The sequence below is a fragment of the Camelus ferus genome, chromosome 13, assembly GCF_009834535.1.
Source record: "Camelus ferus isolate YT-003-E chromosome 13, BCGSAC_Cfer_1.0, whole genome shotgun sequence".
In the NCBI taxonomy this organism is placed as follows: Eukaryota; Metazoa; Chordata; class Mammalia; order Artiodactyla; family Camelidae; genus Camelus; species Camelus ferus.
In genome coordinates this window covers 48,491,567-48,507,585 of record NC_045708.1, presented here as the reverse complement: position 1 = coordinate 48,507,585, position 16,019 = coordinate 48,491,567, and the positions used below count along the sequence as shown (strand labels likewise).

At 43.0% G+C, this 16,019-nt stretch overlaps 1 protein-coding gene across 8 annotated transcripts in view; it reads right to left on the bottom strand.

The window, feature by feature from the left end:
- Window positions 1–16,019, bottom strand: part of DNAJC6 (DnaJ heat shock protein family (Hsp40) member C6) — a 131,766-nt gene that overhangs the window by 8,981 nt on the left and 106,766 nt on the right. For 7 of the 8 annotated variants that reach the window (XR_004325126.1, XM_014556356.2, XM_032494495.1 and 4 more), the window contains 7 exons: window positions 15,620–15,699; window positions 14,557–14,750; window positions 14,376–14,456; window positions 11,710–12,144; window positions 8,774–8,908; window positions 5,735–5,803; window positions 4,567–4,686 (listed from right to left, as the gene is read on the bottom strand). Coding sequence is in view for 7 of the 8 variants with exons in the window: in XM_014556356.2 (XP_014411842.1) it covers window positions 4,567–4,686; window positions 5,735–5,803; window positions 8,774–8,908; window positions 11,710–12,144; window positions 14,376–14,456; window positions 14,557–14,750; window positions 15,620–15,699 (1,114 nt within the window). In the remaining variant the exon portion in view is untranslated. The remainder of the gene's footprint in view (window positions 1–4,566; window positions 4,687–5,734; window positions 5,804–8,773; window positions 8,909–11,709; window positions 12,145–14,375; window positions 14,457–14,556; window positions 14,751–15,619; window positions 15,700–16,019) is intronic. The other variant, XM_032494496.1, reaches the window with a different exon arrangement.

Here is a 16,019-nt window from a genome sequence, read left to right as displayed (position 1 = left end):
GTTTTGAAGTACTCACTGCATACATGCTGGCTGTTTCCCAAATATGAAGACCAGTTGTGGCTCATGTTTAAAGAGGTAAAATGAGAAACTGAAATGTGGTGATCTCCAGGGAACCTTTCAGGCACCAGCCCCAAAGCAACAGTGATAATAAAATAACTAACGTTTGCATAGCTCTTTAGAATTTACAAAATATGTTTATGAACATTACTGCCTTCAGTCTACACAACACCCTTAGGAAGTAGGTAGTCTTACTCACCCCACTTTCAAGATGAGGAATTCAGGGCTCAGAGAAGTATACTGCCATGCCCATGATCACACAGCTAGTTAACGGAGCTAGGACTTGACTGCAGGTCTCCTATCTCCAAATGTCATGCTCACTTGCTGCGTCCACAATCCCTAATTCCTCCCCAAGTCTCTGAGTCTTTCATCAAAATTCATCCCTCACCTGCTGTCTCTTCTTTCTATAGAGATTGTTCTTCTGTTGTGATCTGAGATCCTCTTTTCTTCCCCACTGGGGATGTGGTGTTATGACCACCGGACTTGAAGTCAATCTGAGTTTGAATCTCTGCTCTATCACTCATTCATGCATTCATTCTTTTTTTTTTTTTTAACTTTTTTAATTGAGTTATAGTCACTTTACAACGTTGTGGCAATCATGCGTTCATTCTTGCATGCATGCATGCATTCATATATTCATTCCTCAGTATTTGTTGAGCATGACTAAGTACCAGATCCTGTGCTGGTCACTGGGAATATAGCCAAAAACAGTCTACAGAGAATCCTCACTCTTCTGAAGTTTGGTTAAAAACCTTCACCTCTTTGATCTCAGTTTTCTCACCTGTGAAATCTGAACTATGTCTACCTTACAGGTATACCATAAAGGCACAGTGGCTATATGAAAGTTCTTCAGAATCCCTAAGTTAAGCAAATAGGAGGTATTTTTTTTAAATAATGAAAGTTCATATGCTCAGCACACACCACTACACCATAAGAGCTCAATAAATACTTGGTAGTAGAAAAAGGTAATAATAACAAGGTTGTATCCTGAAGTTTGGCGTTGCCCCTATCGGTCTCTAACTCAGATGAAGCCCCTCTTCACAAGCCCCTGGGCCCTCCTGCCAACAGCACATCAGCACATGCCTTAGGCTGGGTATGCATTCTGCACTGGGATCTCATTTTACGTTTTAAGGCTGCTCAACATCTTCTTTCTGAATATGTATGTTTATTATTTTAAAATTCAATAAATATGGAAAGGCCTGAAAAACGTAAAAAAACACTTCCATAACCCTATCACTATGTCATTTATGAAACCTCACTGAGTAGCTTTTACACGCCAGGCTGCAGGTACAGGGGGGACATGGTAGACGCTGACTCTGATCTCAAGCTCACCAACATTGCAGGACTTTCTGATGTCTACCCTTCCAGAATATTTTCTACCCATGTTTAGCAATTCTAATTTTTAATGCCCCTGAAGCAGAGAACTGACAGAAATACAAAGCAGCAGCTAAACCCAGAGGCCACTGCTGTCCTCATTAAACACGAAAGCAGTGGCTACCAAGCTTGGCTGTGCATCAGAACCACCCGGGGAGCTTTAAAAACCCTCTATCCCCAAGCCACAGCCAAACCAATTAAATAAAAATATCTGTGGGAAGAACTAAGGTGTTTTTATCAGAACTGCTCAGTGTGAAAATACCTTCAGGAGAAGGACACCATCTTTTGTTTTTTCTTAACTGCAGCTATATAATTGGGAAGTTTCATTTTTACTCTAAAGCAACTGCCTAGGAGTCAAACATCCTAGCTTGTAGCTCTTGCTCGTGTACCTGTTCACTGTGTGGCTTCAGGAAAGTCACTTGACTTCCCTAAGTTATGTGACTTGGAAAATGAGGAGGTTTAGGAAACCGTTTTCCCCGGCAGTTTTGAGAAGCACTGCATTCCAAAAACAGCAGAGAACTCTCGAGTCCCTCTTAGCAGGCCTGTTGCTGCAGCGACGTGGATGCAGCTACTCTGAGACTATTTTTGTTGTCTGCTGATGTTGACACTGAAGGGAATGGAAAATGCATATATGGGATAGGGGGAGGCAAGCAAGCACCATGTGGTATTGGATGATATTTTTTATATATATATATATATGAATGGCCATGCATCACTTATCTCTATCTCCTCAAAGGCAGAGCAATGACAAGCCACCCTAGCATCAAGGAACACACTTGGAGCACAGATTTTGGTTTCGAAATAACCATTACCCACAAAAGGGAATGAAGATTCTTGGAAAGGCCTGATACCAGGACTGGGGTGTAAAAAGTTCAAGACAAGCCTAGAACATCTTGTTGTGCCATAAAGAAAGAAAGTTCTCAAAAATGATGGGATCAAATGAAAAGGACATAGAAGCCAGAACAAAGAACTTTCACAAACCAAATGTGGGACGATGTGAACATGACAGTAAGTATCAGTACTATTTGATGACTAACTGAGTCAAAAAAGAATCCACTAGTCAGCTAGGAAGCGAGAGAGGGAGGGCGTCAGCAAGGAAAGGAGAAGAGATTCTTCCTTAGAGGGAAATGCTAGTTAATATATATAGAAAGAAGGACGGAATCAGAAAATCACAATTTTGCAGATACCATACTAATAACTGCTTCAGGCAAGAATCACTAATGAATGCTCAAACCACTGGGTAAAAGTCAGATGGAGAACAGGATATCCTCAAATAGAACAGTCTCAAATTATTTCCCCCGGTTACTCATTAATTACGAAAGGGAAAAACGGTAACTTTACAGTGAAGGAACCTGGCAGACATCACCTTAACCAAGTGATCAAAGTTAACCAGGCAAGACTTCCTCCACTGGCCTGGACCCTTCAAGTATCAATGTCATGAAAGGCTGAGGAATGATCCCAGATTAAAGGTGTCTAAAGGACATGACAACTAAATGCAAGACATGATGTTGGATTTTTAAAAGGAGCTTCCTATAAAGGTCACCTCTCCAGTGAGGCCTTCCCTAACCAGTTGATCTCTGATATAACACCCCAGCCCATCCATCACCCCCCATCACCCCCCATCACCTTCTGCCTTATTCTTTTCTCAGCAGTCTGCATGGGGGTTGCAGTGCAAGCTCCAGAACTAGTCTTCATGGTGCTGAAACCTTGCGCTTTGGGCATATTACTTAAACTTCTGTGCCCCTGTTTCTTCATCTGCAAAATGAGGACTATGACGGTCCCTACTTCAAAAGATTATTGGGAAAAGTAAATGAAATGATGTATGTAAAGCACTTCATATAGTGTCTGGCACATAGTAAAACCTCCAGATAAATACTAGTTATTTTTATTATTTGACACTATATGTTTATTTGTTTTGTGTTTCCTTTCCCTTCTAGAATGTAAGCTTTAGGAAGGCAGGAATTTTGTTTTGGTTTTGTTAGTTTGGCTGGTTGGTTTTTACTAAAATAGTGTTAGCACATAGACGGCACTTAATAAATAGTTGTGGAATGAACAGTGAGTAAGATTTTATTTGAAGTAGAACTTTGCCTATTTTATACAATGTTATTATTTTAAAATCTGAGGTTGATATTAAGATACAAAAATGGGAAAATAATTTTGAGGGTTCCTAAAAGGTCTAAAGAGTACAAAAGGGAAGGTCAGGATTCTGACACAATTACCAGCAAAAAATAAAATGGAAGCCATGTTCTCATTCCCTGCAGACAACTTGGCTCTTAAATGGCTCAGGAGGGCTTTCTGAGAAACCAAATCATCTACGTGGCTCATTTAAACCTTTGCGTCAGGACTACCTTCCCCTTGTTGAACAACTCTGCACTGCCCAGAGGAGGAAGGAAAAGGAAGAAGAAAAGGCTTCAGAACTCGCCAGTCCAGTGAACTGCTCCTTGAAGAAAGGTTCCTTGGTGAAATAGTTTGAGAACCCTGCATCCTGTATCCCAGTCGGGATGGGGGCATCACCGTGAGCACTGATTCTCAGAAGTTTTCTCTGTAATCCAAGTCCACTGAACCCAGTGTTTCCAAAACTACTTGTCCGTGAAACACTTATTCTATAACAATGATTAAACGTTTGATGGAAAAGACTTTGGAAATACTATCCAGAGAGTCTATTTTCTGTATGGAGTTTTACAAAGTGACCAGAGGGCACTGCAGTCAATGGAGAGAGGAGGGGTGCAGTGTGAGGACCTCACTGGCAACGTCCCAGCAAGGCCGGCGCATGGCTGCCCCACGTGGCACAAATCTGCCTGAGCAGCCTCGCTTCTCAGCGCTTCCCTACATGCTCGTGACTTCTGCTGCAGCCAGACTCTGCTGTCAGATGTTCCCAGAAGTCCTAATTTCATTCATGCTACTACTCCACAATCAGGCGTTGGAGAAATGGATTAACAAGGGTGAGTTCCAACCCAGTATTTGAAGTCTGTTGCCTTTTTTGAAGAGCCAATCTCGGGTCTTAGAGTACAGCTTAAGAATACACATGATTTTAGATCCCTGGTAAAAATACCAGCTTATTTTAACACCAAAGGTTTAGATTTGAGGCTTTGCAGCCATATGTGTTATTTATATCTTAACCTGCCACGTGTGTACCTAATGTCCCAAGGTCGGCAAAAGGATCCAGCGTCTGGGGTTTGCTTTGATGGGTGGGAGTGCCGTGCGACGAGCCTGTTGGGCTGGTGGCAGCTGACTTGCTCCCCATCCCAAAACTGCCTGAAAAAAATAAGATCATTGAAAATGAGTTAGTTGCCCAAGGCTGAACTCTGAAATTCAGAAACCCAGAGCTACTGCTCACCTTGTCTCTAAAGGCAAACAGGGACAGGGTTTGCAACTGCGTGAGAAGCTGCTAGACCTTGTTCCCCTGACTTAAGTGAATAGTGGCCTGGAGCAGGGACAGGGAACAGAGAAGGGATATGCTGTGTCCTGGCCACCCTGGAAACTGTTAGGTCTAGCGTTTACCTCACGTGTCACTTGACTTCGTCTGAAGTCAGGTCTGAATGCTGGTTCTGCCACTTCCTAGCTGAGTGACCCTTGGCATGCTGTTTAACTTCTCGGGGCTTCATTGGTTAAATAAGGAAACAGCAACTGCTTTAGAAAGTTGCTGTGATATATAGATATATAAAGATATATATATATAAAGATAGATGGATATAATATATATATATATATTGTGTGTGTGTTGTGTAACTTGCACAGCATCAGGAACACAATCACACCAGACAGCTCTCAAGAGATACAATACTAGCCATGAGAAAGAGAGTTGATTTGTTACAGAAAAATCCAGCCCTGAAACAAGTTCTTCGGGAAGAAAGAAGTCTATTCAGATTATTCAGCATCTACTCTGTGTGAGAAATTTCAGATAAGTTATTTCACTTCAACTTATACAGCTGTGTGGGATAAGAATTATGAACCCTGTTTTACAGATAAGAAAACTGAGGTTCAAAAAAAGAAAAAGAAAACTGAGGTCCAGACTTGTACAGAAAAATCCAAGAGCTTCTAAGGGGTTGAGTTAGCCAGATTTGTCAGACTCTAGCGTCAAGGCAGACATTCAGCAAATGAGACTTAGAAAAGGTAAGTAACGTGAAGTATGCCGCACTGTCGTGTCACTGAGGGCAACGTGAAAAGCCCAGCCCAAACGCGGGCTGTCAGGAACTTGCACAGCTGAGCTATGACACTCTGTAAGTACTCACTTCATCTTGGGTGAAGGATTATGTTTAAGCAACCGGTTAAATATGCACAAAATTAACCTGCTGACCTTTACCTGGTTTAGTGTGCCAGTCCCACCCTCCCGAAACATCCGGCTGAATGTTCACAGCAGGTGTACTGGAGGCTGCAAATGGGGAGAAGAAAAAGAGTCAGTACAAGATAGCTCGGTGTCCACTTTTCTGAGTTCACACGGGAAAACACTCTCCCTTTCATGAGGCCCACGTGGCCTGTCAAGGTCCCAAGTGATTCAGCTCTTGCTCTGAGCTCTCTCCACATTCTGCAATGTTGTTATTTTGTGCCAACATCTATGGTCACTTACATCAGCGTGGGTGGAAGCCATACACTGCTTGTCTCTGTTCCATCCTTGGCTCACCTTTATTTTACCTCCATAGCTACACTGTGAATTATAACTGTGCATATGTCTGTCTCTTAGGCTGAGTTCCTGGAAGGTGAGAACTCTCTTATTCATCTTTGTCTGTCCCACCTCTACACTGAACACAAAGTCAGTAGACAATTTTAAGAAAAGGTGAAATTAAACTTAAATTGCTGTAAGGTTGGCATTAACAAGTATATGCGGCACGAGCAACTTGGAACTGAAATTTTGTTTTCTCCTCTGCTATGACATGAATGGAGAGTGATGAGTCAATCAGAACATGTACTAGGGACTGACTACATACCATCCCCCTTTTATTATGGTTATTTGTTTAGACTTCTCTCCAAATTATGCCCGAAGTGATTAGTCTCTTCAGAGTAGATGTTCAATAAATGTTTGTAGAACTCAAAGGCAATATTTCTTGATTTTCAGAAGAGACTGAGGGTGCCTTGTGAAAATCAGAGGTGGGCAATCTGACATCTGAGTCTCAGCTGTACATGAAGAGGATGCAAATGACCCACTAACAGCAGAAAAATTCCCTTCTCAGCAAGGATAGTGGAAACTTCTTCCATTAAACTAGCATGGAACAGATTAAAGTAAGTGTGGCCACAAGGAGTGTTGACTGGCTGAAACCGGGTAATAAACATCTCCTATCCTGCTCACTAGAGAGCACCACGTCCGGTACCACCGTGCCTAAGCATGAAATCCATGCCTGTGGGACACAACGGGCAGTAGTCATAGGCAAACAGTAAATTCAAAGTATTAAAGTCAGGCAAATACTTCACCTTATTAACAGTACCATTCTGCAACAAAGACACTTAGGGAAAAAATGAGTGAATTTATTTTATAGTTACACATTCCATGGAAAGATAGATAAACCCTACTGTGGGGCCATAATTCTTCTAGACATGAGGAAAGCACTCATAAACGAACAAACAAGAACCCCTGCCTTTGTGAGTTCGTGTTCTAGTGGAGAGAGACAGACAAGAAAGAATGAACAACCCGTAGTAAGTTATTGAGTATACTGGAAGTTAACAAGTATAATGGAAAGGAAAATGCAACGTAGAGGCAGGGGGGTGGGTTTCAGTGTGAAATGGAGCAGCCAGAGTAGACCCACTGAGAAGGGGACAGCTGAGCGAAGATCTAAGAGATGAAGGAATTAGCCAGGCCGATCTCTGGGGAAGAGGGGGCTCCTGTGCAAAGCAGAGAGGCCGGTGTGGCTGGGAAGGAGAGAATAGGAAATGAGGTCACAGCACCGGGCACTCAGAGCACACAGGGCCTACATAGGCCATTCCAAACACATTGGCTTCCATGCTGAGTGAAACAGGGAGCCATTTTGAGCAGAGCAATGACGTAACCTACATTTGAAATAAGTGAACAACAACAACAACAAGGCTTTAACCTATCTCCCTGTATCTTTCCTCTCAGAGGAGCCAACTTCCAATCAGGAGATTCTCAGAAGGGGGCACTCACTACTCAAGGGTCGGAGGTGAATTTCTTCTATGTTGTCCTGCAGACCCACTTCAAGTAGTTTGAGACTTAAGACCAATAGTAAATCAGCCACCAAGGTTGTTTCTGAGCTGCTTTCTCATTGTCGGCCGTTACAGTTTGACCAGAGTTGCACAACGCATCTAACTTGTGCACTTGTGTGGCTTCCATGAAGTCAAGCTGATGGCTGGACTGTGTTCTCCAGGGTGGCTCAGGGTGTCTTCAACAATACATGGCCCTCGAGGTTGAGGCCAGTGGTGTCCAATAGCCTTCAACATCAGGCATGAGCATCAATCCTCCAGCTCAGAGCCCTCTGTCCTTCACTGAAGAGCTTTGGTTTTAATCAGTGTTACCTAAGCGATACCCTCTGGCTCTCACAAACGGATGCGATTACAATTCTTTCCACAAAACCTGTCTCTAACGTAGAAATATAATGTGGGCCATGTGTGATCAAAAATTTTTTCTAGTAGTCACATTAAAAGGGTAAAAAGATACTGGTAAAATTAATTTTAATAAAATGTTTTATTTAACCTCATATACTCAAAATAGTTTATTAAGTGACCAATATCTAAAATATTAATGAGATAGTTCACATTCTTTTTTTGTACTAAGTTGTTGAAATCTGGTATGTGCTTTACACGTAGAGTACATTTCAAATCAGATCAGCCACATTCCAAGTGCTCAGCAGCCACACGTGGCCAGTGGCTTCAGATCAGACAGAACTAGGCTAACATATCAGGGTGCTGTATTCTGAACTGTTCTGTGGAATCCTAATTGTGTGGAATGCTCATCACATCACATTTTATTAACTTAGGACTCATATTCTTTCACATTTCATAGACTTCAACTAGTACACATCTTCCAATCAACTAAAAGTGGCAATGTTTTCCTTCTTTCTTAACAGGACGTAAAATAAAGATAAGTCTTACAATCAATGGTGCCCTAAATTCTGTGCATGTAGCTGTAATGCAAAAAAAAAAAAATCCTACAGTCAAATTAAATTTTAGGAAAGCTGAGTAAAACTAAGTTAGGCAGGCTTCCTCCCTGTAAGACAGCTCAGAGCTTTTAATATGTGAATGTAGATTATTAATTTCCAAAGGAGAAATGTATTATATAGCTTTTCCAAGAAAATAAAAATAAAAAACACCTACAGAATGCTTTTATATCTGAGCACCTACTGACATCTTGTGGAAAACACTGTTCCACTGAACACAATATAAAATGCTTCCTTACCGTGCACTGTGGGTGAAGGACTTCTCGTAGGCTGAAGGAAGGGGTCACTGGAAGCACTAGCTGTGTTCAGAAAAGAACCCAGCAAATCTTGACCTGCTGGTTTAGCAGGTGCTCCGAAAGGGTCAAAGGTGGCACCTAGAAAACAACAGGAAAAAGGTGTTTGCACAATGAGTTCATTCATTCAGTAAATATTAAAGAGCTGTCACTCTTGCAAGGTCCCAGGCCAAATACTGGAAAAATCAGGATGCTGCCTGCCTTCCTGAGGTGCTCCGCAGGCCCAGCCTATCCTTAAACTGCCACCAGGGTTAACAACAGATGAGCCCAAGGATTTCCAACCACACAGGAATAATCCCACCTTTGTGGACAAAGGAGAATTCTGGACTTACCTGATGGACTTGTGGCATCTTAACAGCATGAAGTAAGTCAGACTAAGAGGAATCAGTGAGCGGCAAAACCATGCCTGGACCATAGGAGATGCTCAGTAAATAAACTGTCCTCATATTAAGTGAATTAGTGGACAAATACCAGGCCGGGGAGCTTTGCTATTAAGGTGAACAGTAGAAAACCTCGCCACCAGGTTTTGTTTAGTTTTGTGTTTTTTGTGGTCTCTGGCTCATTGAAAGTTGAAAAGAGAAGAAAATGAGTGTGGCAAAAACTGAACTGTCATCACACCTTGTGTCCTATGACACTAAACTGTTTCCAAAACACTGCCTGTAAACAACTTGCTAGAAACTAGACACAGATGTGGTGAAGCGAGAAAAAGTTTGTGAATGAACTAAGACAAGAACAAAGCAGGCAGCTGAGGTTTCCAGCAGCAATGCAATAACGTTAATAATATATCATTTCTGTAGGGTTTACATTGTCTTTCATAATACCTCAGCTGACCCTTAAAATCTCCCTGTCAGACAGAAGCTGTATTATTTTCCTTCTACAGACAATGAAACTGAGGTTCAGAAGGCCAGGTTTCTTGCCCAGTATTAAGTAAATAACAAGGCTGGAGTCATGCTCCAATTTTCCTACTTCAAATTCCAGGAATTTCCCAGCAGCATTTCACATTCCTCACAGGCGTGAAATAAGTGTGATGAAAACCAGGCAGGGTGGCATATATATAAAGGGGTTTAATTCCTCATTATTGGGCAACAGACAAAATTCCCTTTAGCTCCCTGTAGTGAGATGTCACTTCCTAATTTGTAAGTATGAAGCTAATCAGCAGAGGATGCTAACGTCTTCTCAATATTACTTGGTATACTTTTAATAGCACCTTCTGTTAAATTAACAGCATTCTCCAATAACTAAAAGTGAACTTCCCAACACAAGACCTCAAAATTTAGTCTTTATAACAGTGCTGATAGAGAAGTGTTATCCCCATTTTACAACAAAGAGGGTTAAGGTTTTTTAATAAGGCGACACAAGTATGTGTCGGTCCTTGCACTCAAATCCAAGCCTGTTAATCTGGACTCAGTGTTCTTTCTACTTCCTCTTGGAGGACAGACTATTTGAGTTCCAGATATAAGTTTGCCCTAATCAGCTGTGTATCCTTTGACAAGTCAATTCATATATTTAAGCCTCAATTTCATAGTCTGTAACCCGAGGCACAGATTGAACTAATGTCTGAAAGCAACCCGCCCCCTGTGCCGGCTCTGACACAGGAGCACAACTCTGTGCATGGGCCTATGATGAATTAAATCACTGAAAGTCACACAAGGTGCATGGTCTTAAAATGTGACCATCAGTAAGTACTATGCTGTTCTGGATCATGGGGACTTCTTTCCTGACAGAGCTTTTGTTCACTTCGGTGAGTGAGAACGGCTGCGGCATGGAGGAAATAGCCTGGATTCGGGGCCCTGGCTTCACACTGCATCACTAACTCACGAAAGAGCCTGAGCCTCAGCACCGACACTCCATGATTCTGAGGCTCACTCATATGCAGAAAGCCTCCAGCTGAACTACCTTCAATCAAGACCAGCCCAAAGCCTTCTGAGAACTGAAGGATGAGCTTGGGAAGGGAAGTTCCTAAAGGTTACCACTCGGCTGGAGAGCTAAGGCAGCCCTCTTTATTCTTCCTAACGTGATGCCATCTTGGTTAATGATGACCAAGTGACAAGGGCAGCTGGTTCTTTAGATTCTCTAATGGACCTCTGCTTACCCCACTGTCCTGCAAATGTCAAAAAACTGTGGGCGACCCCCCACACTGGTTGTTGAGTCTGTGGCAATGAGCAGAGTGAAACTAACTGAGAGCTTTATGGGGCTCAGTCTCTTTATCCGGCACCAATTGTTCTGCTCCATCAGCTGGGCTGCTGGCAGGAGTCCCTTAAGTGTCTCTTGAAGTAACTAAGTACTTCTCTGCACAGCCCAAGTGTATTCAGAAGACTACAATTCCAGGAAGGCATTACAGGAAAACTGAGGGGAAGCTCTGGGGTCCTAGTTTTGGACCCCAGCCCCGTCAATTACTAGCCGTATAGAAGTATGCTACCCATTTGACCCTAATCCTCTATTTTCTCAACTATAAAATGGAGATAATAATAGCACCTATTTACTGTGTTTGTATAAGACTGAATTCATGGCTAGTGTTAAATTTCATGTTTGGCAAATAGTAAGCACCTCACAAAGAGTAGCTGTTATTATTAATAATAATTCACCAGTCTACACATCCAAGCAGAAATAACTAAAGCAGCTCAGGGATTGAAGCCCTTAAAAAAATAATAATAATAAAGGAAGGGCGACAAGCTCAAATATTCGTTCTTAGACTATCCTACCAAAATGGACAATATTTCTATTTCCTCCTGTAGCACCCATTCAAATGAAGATACAGACCTTTCGGGGACTTTCAGGGAGATCAGAAAAGCCTAGGTTATTAGGGAAGTTCGATTCTACCTGCTTGGCCCCAAAGTTATCATTCAACCCTGAGAGGCACAGCACAGCATGGAAAAAATTACCTTCTCCTCCTCTTAGCGTTGGAGACGCGGAGGTGGAGGTGGCAGACCGGCGTGGCGTTGACTGGGTGGAGGTAGGTCCACTCGGATGAAATACGTCTTCCACCCCCGACTGTCCAGCCTGGGCAGGGCCGGCGGCACCTCCACCCCCAAACAGGTCGCTCAGAAGTTCAGAATTGGTGGGAGGAGCTGCTGGCGAAGAGAAGTTCTTACTCACTGCAGACCCCTCTAGACCCAGAAGGTCCACATCCTCGGGGGGCGGAGGGGCAGCCGGCTCCTGCTGCTTCTTGCTGGGCTTCCTGGCGCCGTGAGGCTTGTCACCACTGGCATTGCCGTGTGGACTGGAAAGGGTCAGAAGTTCATCGTCCGACTGCTCGCTTTCCTGATTCACTAGGGCAGCGTGGTCCTCCTCACAGAATGATTTCTCCGATTTCTGATCTAAGGAAGGCCAGCATGCCGGGAGACAGTTACTTGCTAGCCACAGAATGAATGCTTTTTGGTAGAGTGTATGCACACAACTTCAGACAGAGAGAAGGGGCAGCCTGAGAAGGCAGTGCTTTTAGACCCTTACCCACGAAAAACTTGATGTTTTTCACATTATGTTCGATTACTACCTGTGGAGCACCCGAGAGGCAGCAGATCATAGGAGAGAAGAGCAAGAACTCTAGGGTCAGCCTGGGTTTGAATCCTATTTCCACTATTTACTGGCTCTGTGACACTGAGAAAATTATTTTACTTCTCTGCACCTTGGTTTTCCCCTCAGAAAAATGGGTAATAAATAGAACCTAACTCACATGATGTGAAAATTATATGAGATGATATATGGGAAGTGCTCAGATGGATATAGTAAGTAGTGCTTCAGTGATTTTTATTATTTTTTAAATTATTATTGTCATCATCATCATTACAATCGTATTCTTTTCCAAGTACTATGCTAAGTGCTTTGGAAAAAAACTATCTCCTGGTCCTTTACTGCCTCCTCTCACTGTCTTTTTCTTCTCCATGTGGCCTGCAGCCCCAAGCAAGGCCTTTCTCCCACAGTCTGGAGCAGAAGGGAATCCCAGACCTAGTAAGTGACTAGAGGGAATGGCTCTGCTCAGGCTGGTCCTTACACCAACCAGGGAAGAGATACTTTCAGCATAACATGGGCAGCAGGAAAGAGGCCTCTTCTGGGGGAGGAATGGAGAGGCTGGTGAGTGAATTCCAGGCCCTCCTTGAGACAGACCCCCAACTGAAATTTGTTATTTACTGTCAGGTTGAGCCACATTCCAAATCAAGCATGGATCCACATCCCTCATCCCCAATTTGGAAATGCAAAAAAGCTCTGAAAAAGGAAAAGTTTCCCTAAGCGTGGCGCAAACTCAGCTGGTGGAAAAATCTGACTGGAACTGACGTGAAAGTATTTACAGTCTCCACTGATTTCACTCAGGGTTATGGGTTATGTTTCACTGCAGACATATTAACGTGTTTGATTACTAAGAATATGCAGTTTATGTACCATATCACCTTCCTAAAATCAAAAAAATTCAACGTTCTTAAACCCACCTGGCTCTGTGGGGTTCAGATAAAATATTGTGCATTCATCTGAAACCTATTTCATAGCCTGGTAGGAGTGATTTCTAAATTACTTACTAGAATAGCAGTGGAGAGTAAAAGCGAAGTTTTATTTAAAGCCCTTATGTGGGGAAGAAAGATTAGGGGAAACCAAGAGGGGACTGGGACATCTATCTGCTTCTAGGTTTCACTGGGTTTTCCAAATTTTAAATGTTGATCTCATTTCTAGTAGAAAATTCTGAAAGTAAGCCTTTCAATTCAAAGGAATTCTATGAACAATTTTTTTCACCAAGTATGGAAAACTCTGTGTAGGCCACAGAAATACTGCCTTATGTTTACACAGCAAAGGCAGGTCAATCAAGAGGATTTTAAGTAAACCATCCCCAAAGCCAGCTTCCTACCCCTTTCTTAGAGAAAGTCCTTACTAAGCAATTCTACATGAAGACTTGCAGTTAACCTCAGCAAACTCTAAAGCAAGGATGGCAAACAGGTATCACTCAGAATGCCAATGTCTGAAGTGTCACATTGGGAAAGATTCTAAACACATCTCCAGGTTCAGCAGAAAAGGACACTGCGATCAAGCCCAATTTCTGCCAAGGTTGTTAAAGCAAGTAGCAGAGATATGTGGACAAAGTGTCTGCCTTCACTGCACCACAGAAGCTCAGCTCTGCCCTGCTAGTGGTTAGAGCCCTGAAGGCGGGTGGGGGGGAATGCCAGATTTTATATTTTTTGAATATTTATTTAAGGGCAGGAGATAGAGTCCTTTGTTAAGTTCTTTGTTTGTCAGCAGCCTAAAGGGAGATCCTAGAAAACATCGTGCTTGTTCATAAACCCAGAACAGATGTGATCTGAAACACTGCATAGACAGAAAAGGTAGGGTTCAGCTTAAGATGGCCTTTTGCTTCAGTCTGAGAGCATCTGTGGAGTTGAAAGTAGGGAAGCTGCTGATTTGGAAAAGGAATGAGCAAGGAATGTGAAATACAGAGGACCCTGGATGGGTGACAGAATTCTAAGTGCTGCTTTACTCAGGCTGCTTTAAGGACTAATCCCCTTTATAGAAGAACCACGTGACTTAACCACCTAACCACGTAACTCAAAGAAATGCTTGGAAGTACCTTGCCAACAGAGAGTGGAAAAGAAGCCACCTTGCCCAAAATGCCTGGGGTTGTCTGGAGGGATGTCTATCGGAGCCTGTCCTGCAAGACCAAAGACATCAATGAAACGCAGGAAGGAAGTCAATGTGATAAATAAGCCAGAGGCTTCGTCCCAGACACAAAGCCACCAGGTGACTCATACCTCCTAAGACTAGAGTATCTTGATGCTCCTGGTGAGAAGAGAAGAGGATGCTGGGGTTGACGTCTTTTGTGCAGTAATGTTCCCACGGTGGGGTTAAGTCTATCACTTTGTCGTGGGGCTGTAGTTCTACATCCAGAGTCACCTGAAATAGCTGAGGGTACTTTTCTGGTACATCACATGCATCCAACTCAGGTCTAGATAGGGGTTTAAAAGAGTAAGATCAGTGAAAAACAGTGGAACCAGTATGATGATCAGCACAGAAACCACTGAAGGGTGATTCTTAGGTGAACTCTGAGTCTCCTTTCTAGGGAAAAATCAACCATTAACCAGAGAAGAAACTTTGCTTTCCTGAGCGTCAGTTTCCTTATCTACAGAAAAGAAGAGAATATTGCCTACTCATAGAATTTGAACACTGCAGCATGTGATCGCATTCTACAGAGCAGGGTGGATACACCCAGCCAGCATGCACCGACATGGTCAAATCAGTTGTTAAAATAGTGAAACAGGCCCACAGCCATCATCTTGAGCTCTTGAGTGTCTTCTCTTATCTTGACCCCAGCAACTCCCACCTATCACCCTAGCTTCAGCCATTCCTTTGAGTTTCCTAGACCACATTATAATATAGCAGCTAAGGGTTAGTATCTGGTGCATGGGGGTCCCCCAGGACCCTGCTTCAGCGCTATGGCCTGGCATCCATTCTGATGGGTCACTGTTCCTATCTTACTGCTAATGACACTGCCTTCCCTTTGTGAAAAACACAAAAGGATATATAGATGCAAAGGATCACAGTACTGAAACTTTGTTTCCTCTTTGTTCACTCTTATCCCCTCACATGGTATTTTAGACCTTTCTATTTGAAGGCTGATCCACTTGTGTTTAAGATAAATCATACCCAACTGAAAGTTATAAGATGCAACCAGCTTCTGTGTGTTCCTCAGCCACACTCAACAGTCCTGCAGCAGAGGATTCGAGGGAAAGCTGCAGCACAGCCTGGGACATGTGACTCCCAGCATCTTACAGCAGTTTGGATTGAAAAGGGTTTTTTTGTCCAAACAGCACTCACTTGGTGAACTTTAAAACAGTTGTGTCCAGTGGAATGAATCCTGTATGAAACTGAAGCTGGAATATCTGCGTGTTGGTCACCTAAAAATATGAGAGAAGCACATTATAATCAATTAGTGAAAAGGGAATCAGATCAAAAGATTATACTTTGGGAAGCCACCCACTGTCAACTGATTCTACATCTGAGCCTTTGTTTCCTGTGATTATTAAATGATCTCATCTGAGGCTGGCCCAGCTTCATTTTAAGCCTCTCCTCTCCATGAGCTCTGCCTTGGCAAGCCACTTCCTCACCTGCTAATGCCCTGTGTTCCTGCACCCTGCCATACTTTGACTCATCCCATTCCTTCTGTCCAGGATACCCCTGCTCCAATTCAATGAACTCATCCTTCAAGGCCCACCTT